General features: G+C 39.2%; 1 protein-coding gene across 1 annotated transcript in view; it reads right to left on the bottom strand.

The window, feature by feature from the left end:
* The window catches only part of MAP3K5 (mitogen-activated protein kinase kinase kinase 5), a 198,182-nt gene that overhangs the window by 117,296 nt on the left and 66,751 nt on the right, over positions 1 to 14,135 (bottom strand). Inside the window, exons 3-5 of the mRNA XM_082731758.1 lie at positions 7,777 to 7,800; positions 1,817 to 2,010; positions 864 to 1,032 (exon numbers count right to left, since the gene is read on the bottom strand). Of these exons, the coding sequence (XP_082587884.1) occupies positions 864 to 1,032; positions 1,817 to 2,010; positions 7,777 to 7,800 (387 nt within the window). The remainder of the gene's footprint in view (positions 1 to 863; positions 1,033 to 1,816; positions 2,011 to 7,776; positions 7,801 to 14,135) is intronic.

The following is a 14,135-nucleotide window of genomic DNA, read 5'->3' as shown; positions in this document are numbered from 1 at the left end:
GCCAGATTCCTGGGATGGTGTCCTATCAATTATTTTCAAAGAAAGAATTTTCAAAATATCAAGGACATGGAGCAAATGACTGAACCTCTCTTATAAGTAACAAGATGATGTCATTTCAAGTTCCCCTAGTTTTGGGATCTGAAATACCACACCTCTACATGAATGCTAATTTCTGTTGTTCTCATAAAGCTTTACTTGGGCCTGAAAGGCTGTGTGGGAATAAGAAACTAGAAGTCACTTAGATTTTACTATATAAAAATCTAAAAACAAAATTCCCAACTCAGAGAAGATTGCCTTCTATTTACCATATTTAAAAAATTTTAAGACATGTCAATAAAATTAAATGGCACATTGGTGTGTTTTACATGAGAAAATTTTTTAAGTTATTTTTATAATTAAACAGTTGCATATTTCTTGGTCCTGGCTAGTCAGATCTAGCACTATAAGTTTCAAGCAACAGAATTCCCAGGAGTAAGAGCTATGTCCAGAAAGCTCCCCCTCCCACTTCTGCTATTTGCCACAACAAAACTTTCACTTTTGTCTGACAGGTGTGTCTGAGGCTAACAAATTAGTATAGGTTGTCCACAGGTTAGCAATGTACACAGATTTTTCTTTTTGTTCTTCTGGAGGAAAAACTCGGACCTTTACCATGAAAGTACTTCGTTACATAATCAAGGATGGCTAACTCATATGAGTCTTTTTCATTCATCATAAATTCTCAGGATAGAGAGCTTAGAAAAGGCAATAAAAAATTACATGTAGTGACCTGGATGACCTCTCAACTAACTGAAATGTGATGCTAACTCTCCCTTATTCCTTCAACATGCTACATGACGAAGAATTTCCTGTACGCATCTTCTCACCTGGATATCTCTGTAGGAAAGTAAGAGGTTTATGACAATATCTGCTGTCAAGACTTCGATATTATCTACTCGTTGCCGAATTCTTGCCAATTCAGCTGCCAATTCTTTACCAGTGTATAAATTTCGAGCTTTCCTGATATCATTGAGAATAGATTCCCGGAAATACTGGCTGGTGGGAGAACACATTTCAAAGAGTTAATACTAGAAGGGATTTCAATGAAAAGCAATGATTGTATAAGGAAATGAATGACATCTTCGGCATTTGTAACTTTTAATTCACAGGATGCATAGATGGAACACCTCATGGATTTTGCATTATAAAGAATTTTGGGAGTCCTATATGTATTTTTTAATACTTTGCTTTGCTTTAGAAAAACTTAGGTAAATATACTGCATCTTAATGACTTTTCCAAGAACCTGCCATGTGCCACTTGAAACACCAAAACTTTATTTTTCATTGCACTGTTTTGAGTAGAAATTGTTCCAAATAAATCAGGTGTGCCTATGATTTGAACATAATATAGCCCTCACTTTCTGACTCAGCCTCATCACAGATTACCCTAACTGGTTTTTCTTAACTAAAATATAATAATGTCATCAGCAATTCTGGGAAAGTTCCTGTTCTTATAGTAAAAGCCTGTGGACATTAATTCTGACAGTGTTTCTGTACTTTGAGAATATATATATATATATATATATATATATATATATATATATTCCTACCATTACCATAATGTACTTAGCAGTCTTTTTTTTTCCCTTTCTGATCTTAATGGTTCTCTTCTGAATACAGTAAACTATCAGGCATCTCTTTTATCTACTTAGAAGATATACTTTCACTTTCCTGGTTGTTGGCTGTGTGCTATATCTGAGAAACATCCGATAAGATGCACAAATAAAGGAAGTAGGACATAGCTCTGTTATCATCATCAAACGGCATTATTCAACTTTACCTAGAACTTGCTTGTGCCACCTTCAGAAGCTGAATGAAACGATCCACAAGAGGTAAGCAAATGGGTCCAAGAAGCAGCTCGAAGTTCGGTTGCATGAGCTCCGTCAACCCCTTCATGAAGCTGCTATCACAGCAGTAGACCTTGTTGTGTGGAGTGATCATGTAAGGGACGAATGTATAGTTCCCAGTGCACATCTGCATAAAGAAGAGGTGCCAGGAGCGGGTGAGCTGGCCTGGAGACTCCACACTAACAAAATCCCAAGTCCTACTGCACTGAGTCATTTTAAATAGTCATCCTGAATGTGAAGCAAAATTGAAAAACCTCATTTCTTTTTTATGACCTATGAAAGTGGAAATTTCCTCCAATTTCTTTAATTGCTGATTGCAAATAATTAGGACTTACAGATGATGTAAAAAACAAACAAACAAACAAACAAAACAAAAAAGCAACAAAACAAAACAAAACAAAAACCCCCAGTAGGACAGTTTACATCAGTCAATTAAATATTTATTCACCATCTCTGATGGCTAAGGTATTATGATATATGCATGCTGCAGGAAAAACAGAGGAGTTTAAACACAGCCTTTAGCCTTCTGGGGAATTTAAAATTTAATCACAGAGACACAGCATAAATACATGATAAGAATAAGAGCTAACACTTAAGGGCTCCGCACCTGACAGGCTATGCTGTGAGTGATGCGGAAACAAAGCTGCTCTCTCCAGGCTGCTCTGTCATGGTCACGGCTCCATTAGTCCCCTAGCTACTAAAACTAGAGACCCAGGAGTTTTCCCTGATGCTCCCATTTCCTTCACCACCCACATCCTATTGAAATCCAGTCTATTCTACCTCCATAATCGATGTCCTATTTGATCATTTCCTTCCATCTTCTCTGCCCACATGGAAGACAAGGCCAACATACCCAGCCTGAGCTACCATCACTGGCCTTCAGTTGGCCTTCCTGCTTCCATTCTCCCCCCTCAACATGTTCTCTACCTACTAGTCAAAGTGATCTTTTTTTCCCTACTGATTTCAAGTTTTAAAGATTTTTATTTATTTATTTATTTATTTATTTGATAGACAGAGAGAGATCACAAGTAGGCAGAGAGGCAGGCAGAGAGAGAGGGGGAAGCAGGCCCCCCGCCGAGCAGAGAGCCCGACGCGGGGCTCGATCCCAGGACCCTGAGACCATGACCTGAGCCGAAGGCAGAGGCTTAAACCACTGAGCCACCCAGGCGCCCCCGATTTCAAGTTTTAATTTAAATTCTAGTTAGTTAAGATACATGGTAAACTTGGTTTCAGGTGTAGAATTTAGTGATTCATCACTTACCTCAACCTCTTAACAACCTATATCATATTGCTTCCCTTAGCTGCCTAAGGCCCCCTTCCTTGCCCCTGGGATGAAAATAAGACACATCCTGGGGGACTACAAGGGACTGACCACCCAAATCCTACTTCTCTCTCTGCCCTCAGCCCACGCCACTCTCCACTGACTCCTCCCGAGCTTCTCTAGATTCCCAATGATGTCAGGTGAGGGAACATTAGTGCAAACAAAGGGTGAGCTGGGAGGAAGAAAAAGGAAACTGGACTGGCATCCCTAAGTAAGTCAACCTGCCTCAATCTAAGAGCTTGGGGAAGGGATGCAGATGCAAAGCTCAGGACCTTAAACTGTATGTCCTGGGCATGGGAATCATGGAAGAATTCAGAGCAGTAAAGAACACATGAGCACAGTCTTAAATGGGGCTACCTAAAATGAGTGGTATCATTAGCAAAACAAAAACTCAGCAGAAGCAGACTTCATTATTTATGAACATATTACAGTTGAGGGCACTTGTTATATATCAAGTAATAAATCACAAACAGAACCTGACTGCCCGTTAATATATGACAGGAACTTCAAGAGGTTGAAACCTGAGCTGGGGTAGGAAGCGTAAAATGTTCACGATTAAAAAGGCTGAGATTTAAGGAGGGCAGGACACCGAGAGTCAGAATGTCTAGAAGAAAGTCAGAAATATGTGATTGGAACATAAAAGAGTTTCCAACAAAAGTACAGACCTGGGAAGCATTTGGTGTGGCTGAATCTAAGGAAATATGAGGGACCTCTAAGAGAAAAACCATAGAGAGGAGAGGGAAAAAAAAAAAGGCAGAAGGCTGACAAGTAAAAGGAGTTATGTGGGAAACCTCATCGCTGTTCTGGGGAGCACAGCGAGCCCAGATAATCAGATCCTAGCCATATCAGCATTACGGGGAACAATACATCACTTCGCTGCCCCTTAGAAACAAACCAACGAGAGCAAACTTTGACTCACACTTGCCATGTGTCAAGAATGAACGGTCATGAGTTCCCAATACCCCACCAAAGAAGGTACTATTGACTCTGTTTTGTTTTTTTTTCAAAGATTGTATTTATTTATTTATTTATTTGAGAGAGAGAGAGAGAGAGAGACAGAGAGAGAGAGAGCAGGAACAGGGGGAGGAGCAGAGGCAGAGGGAGAAAGATTCTCCACCAAGCAGGGAGGACTACTTTCTGTTTTATAGGCGAGAATTCAGACAAGGCTCAGATAAGGTCATGCATCTGGTCTGTGATGTGTTTGGGACTCTAGCCCAGGGCTCTTCTCTAGAGGGTATCCCATTATCCATTAGAGGGGTCAGTACCCTTCCAAAGGGCCTCTACAGGCTGACACGCCAACACTTCACCTCAGGTCACTTTCGTGGAACCCTGTATGAACCAAGCTACTGCTTCACAGCAAACAGACAAGAACTGATAAATGCCTTTATGGCCAGACTGAATTATTTATGAACATGGTCTCTTTCGCACTTGTTGTATGTCAGGTTGCGAAGCAGAAACTGGATCTGACTCCCATTTAAAGTATGAGAGGAACTTCCAGAGGTTGAGATTTGATTTTTCAATCAAATACATGAAACTGTTCTTTCTTTCTTTCTTTCTTTTTTTTTTTAAGATTATTTATTTATTTATTTGACAGACAGAGATCACAAGTAGGCAAAGAGGCAGGCAGAGATAGAGGAGGAAGTAGGCTCCCCGCCGAGCAGAAAGCCCGATGTGGGGCTCAATCCCAGGACCCCGAGATCATGACCTGAGCCGAAGGCAGAGGCTTTAACCCTCTGAGCCACCAAGGTGCCCCAGAAACTTCCTTTCTTAAGCTCTCCTCCATGGACAAATAATTTGGAAGGCTAGTCAGGAAGAGGAAAAATAAACATATCCTGCTTCTAAAATGTTTCTGACATCCCTCAGCATAGCCACCAATTTAATCCTTTGACCTGATCCATAGCCTGAGCAGAAAAGAAAGGCAAGTGTATCAAGAGGTTGCCTCCCAAAGCTTCTAGAGCTTTAACTACGAGCAGGTTACAAAAGAGCAACAGAACCAAATACTCCTTAGATAAGTACTATAACATACAATTCAAAAAGAAAATGCTCTGAATCTTCCAGAAAAGCACTATTAGCGTTTCAAAATAGTATTCTGCTGCCCGATAAAGTTCTGTATCCTCAGAAGCCTTAATACCACATGTCGTTATGCCTAAGACATGAAATAAGATACATCATTACTCAAATACTGGGCATCAGGGAATAATGCATCCGTGTAAAACTAATTCTGGGAAAGAATGACTCTCGGACGTCTGGGTGCGTAGCAGCAGCAGAGGGGTAGAGACAGAAAAACGAGTCATGCAAACGGCAGAGAAAAACGGATTCTTGCAACTGTCTCCTTCAAACCCCATGGAATAAGGTTTCAGAGCCCTCACAGAAAATAACCAACATGCTAAGGTCTTTCTAAGTTCCTGGCCTCACTATACTTTCTGGAGTCTCTTCCTTATGTTTCTAAGGCAATAAATGTATTTTTTGCCAATCCACCATTGTTGGGGAAACACAGGGGTGGTGCTGAAGCTTCAGGAGCCACAGGGATGCTCGTAGGCCTGGGCTGAGACCCCTGTGAGCGTGTGGTGGGGGAAAGTGTGAGGGTTGCTTATGACACTATTTTTTTTTTTTTTTTGCTGCCGAGAAAAGCACATTTTTCAGAACAATGAAAAACTAATACTACGGGAATCTTTTTTCCCCGGGTAGGCTCACCTCTACCTCAGGAATCTTATTATTGCAATTTCTGTTTACAGATGGCTGTTGCATCCCTAGTTTGAAATAACTGATCATTCAAAGCAAATTAAAAAATAAAACACTGTATGATCAAGAATAGACACCTTGGGCATAGCAACTGCCTTTTATTAATAAGGTACTAATTCTAAAATATTTAAGCTTGCTTCTTGAAAAAGAAAGCCCACATCTCCTTAAATTTCAAAACACCCGAGGTGTGCTCATAAAATAACAACAGCGATCTCTCTGGCCCACGCCTGTGTTCACAGCTAAAACCCGCAATTCAAAACCTAGTCCTATTCTATGATCTTTAGTTAAAAAAATAACACTGGCTCTGTTTTTCAATTTTTAAAAGCTACATAAAGATGAACATATGTATATATGTGTGGGAAATGAATTAAGTTTCTGGGAAGAAATGCTCTCAGCATTCAAACATATTGAAATACTGGCTCAAAATCCTCAACTTTTGAGAAGGACACCCAGCCCCTGAAACCCAGCAAATTACTCAAGCCAAGAGGTGACCTGTTCATCATGTGCAGTATTTGGAAACCTTATAACCCCGTTTCTCCACAGGTCTGACCTGCCAGTGGGTATGATTAACTCTTTCCTCCAAGTTTCTGGTAAAGACCACCTCCTCTCAAAGAACCGTGACCATTTGGTATATGGCCACCCACTCTTCAGCACACTGCCTTGCGTTAATTTTCTAATCTGTGTCTTTGCTGATTTGTTTACCAATCTTCTCCCCAACCTAGACTCTGGACCTAGTCACTGGCCATCTCCCGGAGCAGTTAAGAATCTGACTGCTTTGATTTTCAGCCGCCATAGTGAATCCCTATGGCACCAAGCCCAAAGCCTGGCACACGGTACATGTTCAGTCACTATATGTTTAATAAAAATGTTACACGAAATAGATGCCTGAAGCAATAACTGCTCATTTCCTGTGGAGATGGGCAGAATAAAAGTAAATAATGACAACTTTATTTATGTTGCCATGAGTCTCTGACTTGGTACAATCTTAACCATAGGTTTTAAATCTTTCTGGTCTAAGGAAAAATTACAATTGTATTTTTAATCTTATCATCATAAATCAAATCAGGTGCAGATCTTTAGGTAGGATATTATTTTCGCTGTAAGTTGCAAAGATGCACTCTGTGGTTTTTAAATACTGGTTTTATTTTCCAAATGAAAAGTATAACCACTAGCATAAGAAGGCTGATGTCCTTAGATATTAAATTGTGTAATTTTACTTCATGCATTTTTAAAATTTGAAATTTATTTTTATCACTTTTTAGCTTTTATTTAATACTGTGTGTAAGGTAATAATTCTGTGATGTGGTCTCAAAGGCAGACTACAAGACTCTGGAACTTAGATCAAACTGTATAGATAGTTAGATAATAGATATACATGTACCTATATATGTATGTGCATATATGGGCACATTTGTACCTATAATTTGCTACATAGCATATATATAGGTACAGATATCTATATGTGTGTGTATATAAACATAAATACATGTGTATAAACATATATACACACAGATACATATATGCAGTATGTATATATATGATACCTGAATACCACTCAGAATTACACAAAATTGGATACACTATGGAAACATTTTTTTTCAAAAATATAAGTATACATGCAATAAACAGGCATAAGTGTCCTCTCCCAGTAAAGTTTTGCTTTTAAAGAAATGTTTTGATAAAATAACCAAATTTATATTGATATATCAGAAACTCTAAAGAGGGAAAACAGAGAAATTAATAATCTGTGGAGATAAAAAAAAGGCCAGAGATTAGTTGATGAAACAGAAAAGATAAAAAATTTCTGGAAGAGTTAAAGAAAATACTCACGGTATTCTTCTGGCAAATGATTTCCTGAAAAATGAGAAAAGAAAAAAAATTAAGTTAAAGTTAATATAAAATTAATTCAATAATTAATTTAACTATTTGATGTGGGAAAAAGTCTTAGCAATCTGAAATTTCAGGGAGTGTACCATAAGTTCCTGTATCAGAGAAATTTACAATCTCATGAAAATGAGAGAAAATAAAAGGATTCTCAATGGTTTAAAGGAAATTGTACAAACATATAAAATCCAAAAGCTGAATAATTTAAAAACCATTCTTGTAGAATATGTAAGCACAGAATTATCAGCCACAACCTTTTTAGGAAAAGGCTAAAATGAGTTCAGTTTTCCAATGTACAACATCAGTCACACTCTGCGTGGAGGTGGACCATGGGACCATGCAAATACTGTCTCCTGGGAAATAAAGGGTATTGGCTACTTATCAGAGTGGGCAAATCCACACCTATGTAAGATCATCTGACAATAAACAGTCACAAATATAATTTACATATTGTTCAATAAAAAGTGAAATGTGAGAAATACATTGAAAGCAGTTTCCCTATCTTCTAGGTTGTGAGGAGAGAGATTGTGAAAATAATGTAGCTATACTGTGTCAGGTGCATACAAATCGTGATAAAGCTTGCTGTCATCATCATGATTTCTGGATGTTTAAGTGAGTAGAGGCATGGAAGAGACAATCTGGAAAACCCTGTGGCATAAAGGCTTCACCGAGGCTGAGGAATCATGATTTAGAAAGAGAAATAGGACAGAATTTTGGAAATGATGGCATGTATGTTGTCATGGAAACAGGGACTGTGAGACTTTTGTGGTGCCTCAAGGGTAGGGCCATCTGGCTAAGAAGAAGAGCCAGATCTGGTGAGGTAAGGAATGAGCAGAGGAGCAATTCAAGGTTCAGCCAACTGGCCATCACTTCATTCAAGATCAACATGGGAGGCAAAGGGGAACTGAGAAGTTCTTTGGCTTAGGGCAGTACGTAGGAGTTTTGATGTTTAAGGGTAACGGATGAGTAAATAAAAAGCTGTAGAAGAAGGAATGGTGCTAGGTAATTTTGAAAGTCATAATGATATATATAAAACAGTACAAGAGGCCCTTCAATACTTCACAAACAGAAAAAAAAAAAAAGACACATACACATTTAAAAAGAAACATTACATGTCTAGGTCTACGTGCATGTATGTACACAAATGCTAAATCAAAAGAGTAAGACTCCAGTAACGCCTTGTGTTTCTGAGAGAAGGAGGATTTTACTAAGCAGTAAGGAAGTTTTGGGAAGATCAGCAGAGAAGGTGGAACTCAAGATGAGCCAAGGAGGACGGACAACTTCCAAAGACAAAGCAGGAAGGTGGAGATACAAGTTAGAGGACCAGGAACACCAAAGGTCCCTTTGGAGAATAACATAATTACCAGGGACTAGAGAAGACAGTTCATTTGGGGAAGTATGAAGGAGAAAATAAAAAGGCCTATGAAAAAGATCTTGAATTAAATCATTAAACTAAGAAGGAAGTTCATTTTGGCATGTACCAATAATATTAGAAAGTTCTTTGGGGCCTTACTGGAGAAGGCCCTGAATGCCAAAATAAAGTATTTTGTTTTGTGAGCAACTGGCGGCCAAAATGTTTTTTTAAGGTGAGCTATACATAAAGAAGAATCAGCACATGGGACACTGTAGAAGCAAAGGCTGGGAACATCATCAATGTCTATCAGCTAGAAACTGGTTGAATAAACCATGGTATGTCCATTCAGTGGAATACAACGCAGCTGAACCAAGAACGAGGAAGTTCCTCATGCAGCAATATGGAAAGATTTCCAAGATACACTGCTAAGTGAAAAAAAGCAAAGTACAGAACAGTTTTCAAACATACGCTCCTATTTACGTATCAAAGAGAAAAAGAAAATTCTCATTTGTACATTCATAACATCTATCTAGAGGAATAGACAAGAATCTAGTCATAGTGGTTGCCAGTGGAGGGGAGCTGGCTGGTGCAGAACAAAGATGAGAGAATGACATTTCACTGTATATCCTTTCCACTTTTAAAGTTTTGTATCAGGTGAGTGTGCTACCCAAGAAAGACAAATACGTAAAATGTAAACCTTATTAAAGTCTAAAAAACACTAATTCAATGGTGGTATTTAGTATTGGAGGGAAAGGAGCACTTAGGTGACGTTGCAAAAGTTCAGGGACATCAAAAAAAGGCCTTGGATGACAGTGGTGCCTGGGGGACAGAAATCAAGAGATGGATGAGTGACATTGTGGAGGAAAATTCAAGGTGGCTTTTCCTACGGGTGTTTCATAGATAGATAGTCCTTCTCTCTTTCTTCATTCCCTCCCCCTGTGCACACACTCTCTCTCACACACACAATACACACACAACTGTTCACAAAAAAATAAATACAAAAATGCTGGATAATCACAAAATCAGGAACACAGTATGCAGAATTCTCCAGACTTGATTTAGGGAGCATCTCTTCAGAGAAGCAAACCACAGTCTTTGGGATGCTGCTTTCTTGTGACCATCACACGCTCCTCTCCTCCCTCCAAGTAACAAGGGAATGCCTTCTCTTCTTCCTCTACCACACAATATCCTCATGCACTGACTGCATAAGAAGTCTGTTCATTTTGAAGGTGCCTTCAATGATGACAATTTTCCCAACAGAAGCAGATGATGTCCTTATTTCTGCCCCGACTACCCCTCGTACAGCCCTCTATGACAACAACACATGTACCAATTGCAAATGAGTCATCGTATGATTGTCCCATCCTATGTCGTTAGCAACTTGGATGTTTTGTTCATCTTCATACCCCAATGGTTGCTTAATAAATCGAATGGCATACAGTAGGTACTCAGTAAAAGCATGAAAAAATGAATAAGTCAATGAAAGTACAAAATACTGGGCTCTGAAATCACAGTAGAAATGTGTAAGTCCTGGCTCTGCTCCTGACTAGCCATCTGTCATTTCCCCTCCCTCTAACGGAACACACTAAGAGCTGGGTTGAGCGATTGCCCATCTCTTCCAACTCTGTGTTCTAGCATCTGCTTTTGGCTAAAGGCCTATCACAGCGAGCACTGTCCGTTGTGCCAAAGGAAGGAGAGATGTCCTCATGCCCAGCACAGGAGCTCGCCTACCAGCATCTCTCTTTTGGTGCACTGGGCCCAGAAATGGAAGTTGTAATGAAAGGAGCAGTGGGGAACACTGAGCAGGATGAAGGCTCCCTCTACTTGCCCCCACAGAAAATAGGCTGCTGTTGTCTTAGAACCAATATGCTACATCTTCCTGAAGAATGGCTCATTGGAAAAACAAGCCTCTTAAAAGTCTTCTTTGTTTTCATTTCATTTTACAATATAAAAAATTAAGAAACTATATTAAAATCATTCCCATAAAAAATCTCCCCAAGAAATAATACAAAGTGTGTGTGAGGACTATGTCATACCAGAGACAGGACAGGACACAGTGGCATGATTTACAAATCAGTGGTCAGTTATCAAGTAAGCAAGACACCTGTGGGAATGTCCAGAGGCAGCACTTCTATTAAAAGGGCACAGGTTCATTCTTTACAGTTCACTACTAAATTGCTAAACTACTTTGTAGGGTCATATTTTCAAATGATTGTTTCTTTAACATTTACTGATTGTGTAATTTATACTACTAAGTTAGCTGCTATTTAGAAGTACTGAAAAGAATCCAATAAAAATTCACCGTGAAACAAACAAACAAAAAATCCTAGGATCTACTAAATTCTTATTAACTAATGCTTATGTTTTGTAGAAGCTAAATGAATATAAGTTATTCTCTTGAAGGAAACAGAGTTTATTCACAGTTTATGATGTAACCTTACATGACGCATCCACTATGAAGAAAAAAGGACAATTTGTGCATTTTAACTTGGTACAAATAAATAGCAAACAAGACCTTGCAAGGTATCTTCCTACCTAGGCAGACTAGTGAACGTTTAATGTGTACTAAACCCATCAAAGGAGAAAAAAAGGAGGAAGGGGAATCAATTTAAGACACAATTGCTGTATTTCACATCACAGCATGGAAGCTTCTCGTCTAAAGTACCTAGAAATAGTACAGTAAAATAAACATTCCCAGTGAAATGTTTTGAGGGTGCATTGCCTCACTACAACTTCAGACTTGTCTGAAGTTTTTAGGGGCCTTCTAGTCACTGCAACTCCTGCCTGTACCAGAAACAACCCCCACCCCGCCCCGCAAAAAATTTTTACCCCATTTCCCGGTACCCTTTGATAACCAAAGAAGGAAGGAAGACAAAAGAGACAATCTAATCAAACGTCTCTTTGCGAGGAAAGACAAAGACAACTTTTGATAGCTATTTGGGACAACCTAACTTCGAAGAGGTCATTTTAAGGAGAAATAAATGGAGTATCTCCAAAATTGGAAAGTGTTTGTGCCTAGAATTTAGGTAATTACAGCCAGGGGAAGGAAATGGGAACAGCTGGTGTGGGGTTGCCAAGTTAAATTGACTCAGGGTGGGAGAAGCAGAACTAGCAAGCAGGATCTTAGTTTCCTGAAAGAAAAGGAGCAGGCTGGGAGTTCCTGGCCAGGAAAGAACATGGCCCCCAGCTGGTGACCTTCTGGGTCCTCCCTTCTGATCCCTCTTCCTGTCCAAGAGGAACTGGGCAAGTTTTCCACTAAAGTTGGGTAAAAGAGGAATATTTCTTATGCTCCCCAGCTCCATCCTCTTACCTAATTTCAAAACTTCAAAACAAGACTAGGAAATATTAGATGGGCTGTTGTGAACACCCTAGCCCTCACTGAGGAGATGGGTCCCGTCCTTCCCCTCAAGCATGCTGCTAAAATAAAGCTGAGCCAGGTTAGGAAGAGCACTCCAACACAGGTGTCACAGAATTGGCCCATCTCTAAAGTTAGGAAACACATTAGACTTGTGCTTACACATTATGCTTGTATAAAAGCTCAAGTTAAAAAAGAAAAAAAAAAAAAAAAAACAACCCAACCTCAATAATCTAAAAAGAATCCAGAAAATCCTATTTTTACAGGACATACAAAATCTGTGTGCAGACTTAGAAGTATATACAATGATAAGTCAGACAATCTTGGGCTCCCCCTGATCTGACACTGTGTGTGTCTCTAAGTCACTATGTCTCTCTGGGTTTATTTCTTATCTGGAAAGAAAGTATCTTTCATCTGCCTAATCTATGTAGCACGTACCTAACATGTCTTATCTCCTTAGATTGCTTTTGAAGAACAACTGAAATAAGCTTATGAAAGCACTTTAAGCATTTTAAGGACATACACAGTATGAGTATTACTATTATCAGGTCAAACAACCCCAAATTGGTTCCTATTTTATCAGATCTAGAGACACTGTATACCTGTATTGTTCTGTGATCTGTAGTGAGAACAACCTTCTCTTGATATAAGCAACTGTCAATTAAAACAACCTGTACCAAAAGTCAAGTTAAATTATACCAAAGCTGGAAATAAATCTTAAAAGAAATTCTAGACTCTCTTCTCCTTCCCTCTGAATTTTATTTTATATTTAAATAAATATGTCTTGGTGTAAGTAGATACGGGTCTTTAAATGGGGCAGGGATGCTGACGAGTAACATTTTACACATAGAGAATTGGAAACAGCTTTTTAACACAAACTTCTCCTTATAATGTGTTGCTATTATAATTAACTTCCTCTTCTTTGACACCAGCTGTTTCTTTCAGCAACACCTAATTGGACCAAATTATTCAAATGCAGGTATTTCTTCTCAAAAAACAAAAAGCATAAAACAAAAACCCCTATTGTTGTATAGCTAGAGGTATCACAAATTTCTGTACACTAAATCACATTTTTCACATAAATTTCAGTAAAAATGTCAAGGATGTATTCTAAAAGACCTAAATCAGATGATGAGTTGGAGAATCGGATGAGGGGTGGGAGTGCCACAGAGATCAACCTGCCTATAAGGGTCATTTATTTATACTGAGCAAAAGGGAACAGAATTCAGACAAGCCTTGCCTCCTTTGGGAGGGAGTCAGGAGGCTTTCAGACATCTATCTTCTTTTTTTTTTTTTTAAGATTTTATTTATTTATTTGACAGAGAGAAACCACAAGTAGACGGAGAGGCAGGCAGAGAGAGAGAGAGAGAGGGAAGCAGGCTCCCTGCTGAGCAGAGAGCCCGATGCGGGACTCGATCCCAGGACCCTGAGATCATGACCTGAGCCGAAGGCAGCGGTTTAACCCACTGAGCCACCCAGGCGCCCCCAGACATCTATCTTCTGCATGTAGAAGCATTCCTTCTTGCTCTTTAAGGTATTCAAACTCAGGGGCCTATGATGAAAGTCTCCACCAATGAAAAATATCTAGGGCCAAGC

The sequence above is a fragment of the Mustela nivalis genome (genome assembly GCF_964662115.1).
Source record: "Mustela nivalis genome assembly, chromosome: 5".
In the NCBI taxonomy this organism is placed as follows: Eukaryota; Metazoa; Chordata; class Mammalia; order Carnivora; family Mustelidae; genus Mustela; species Mustela nivalis.
The sequence above is the reverse complement of the archived record's forward strand: the minus strand, read 5'-3'. Positions and strand labels throughout refer to the sequence as shown.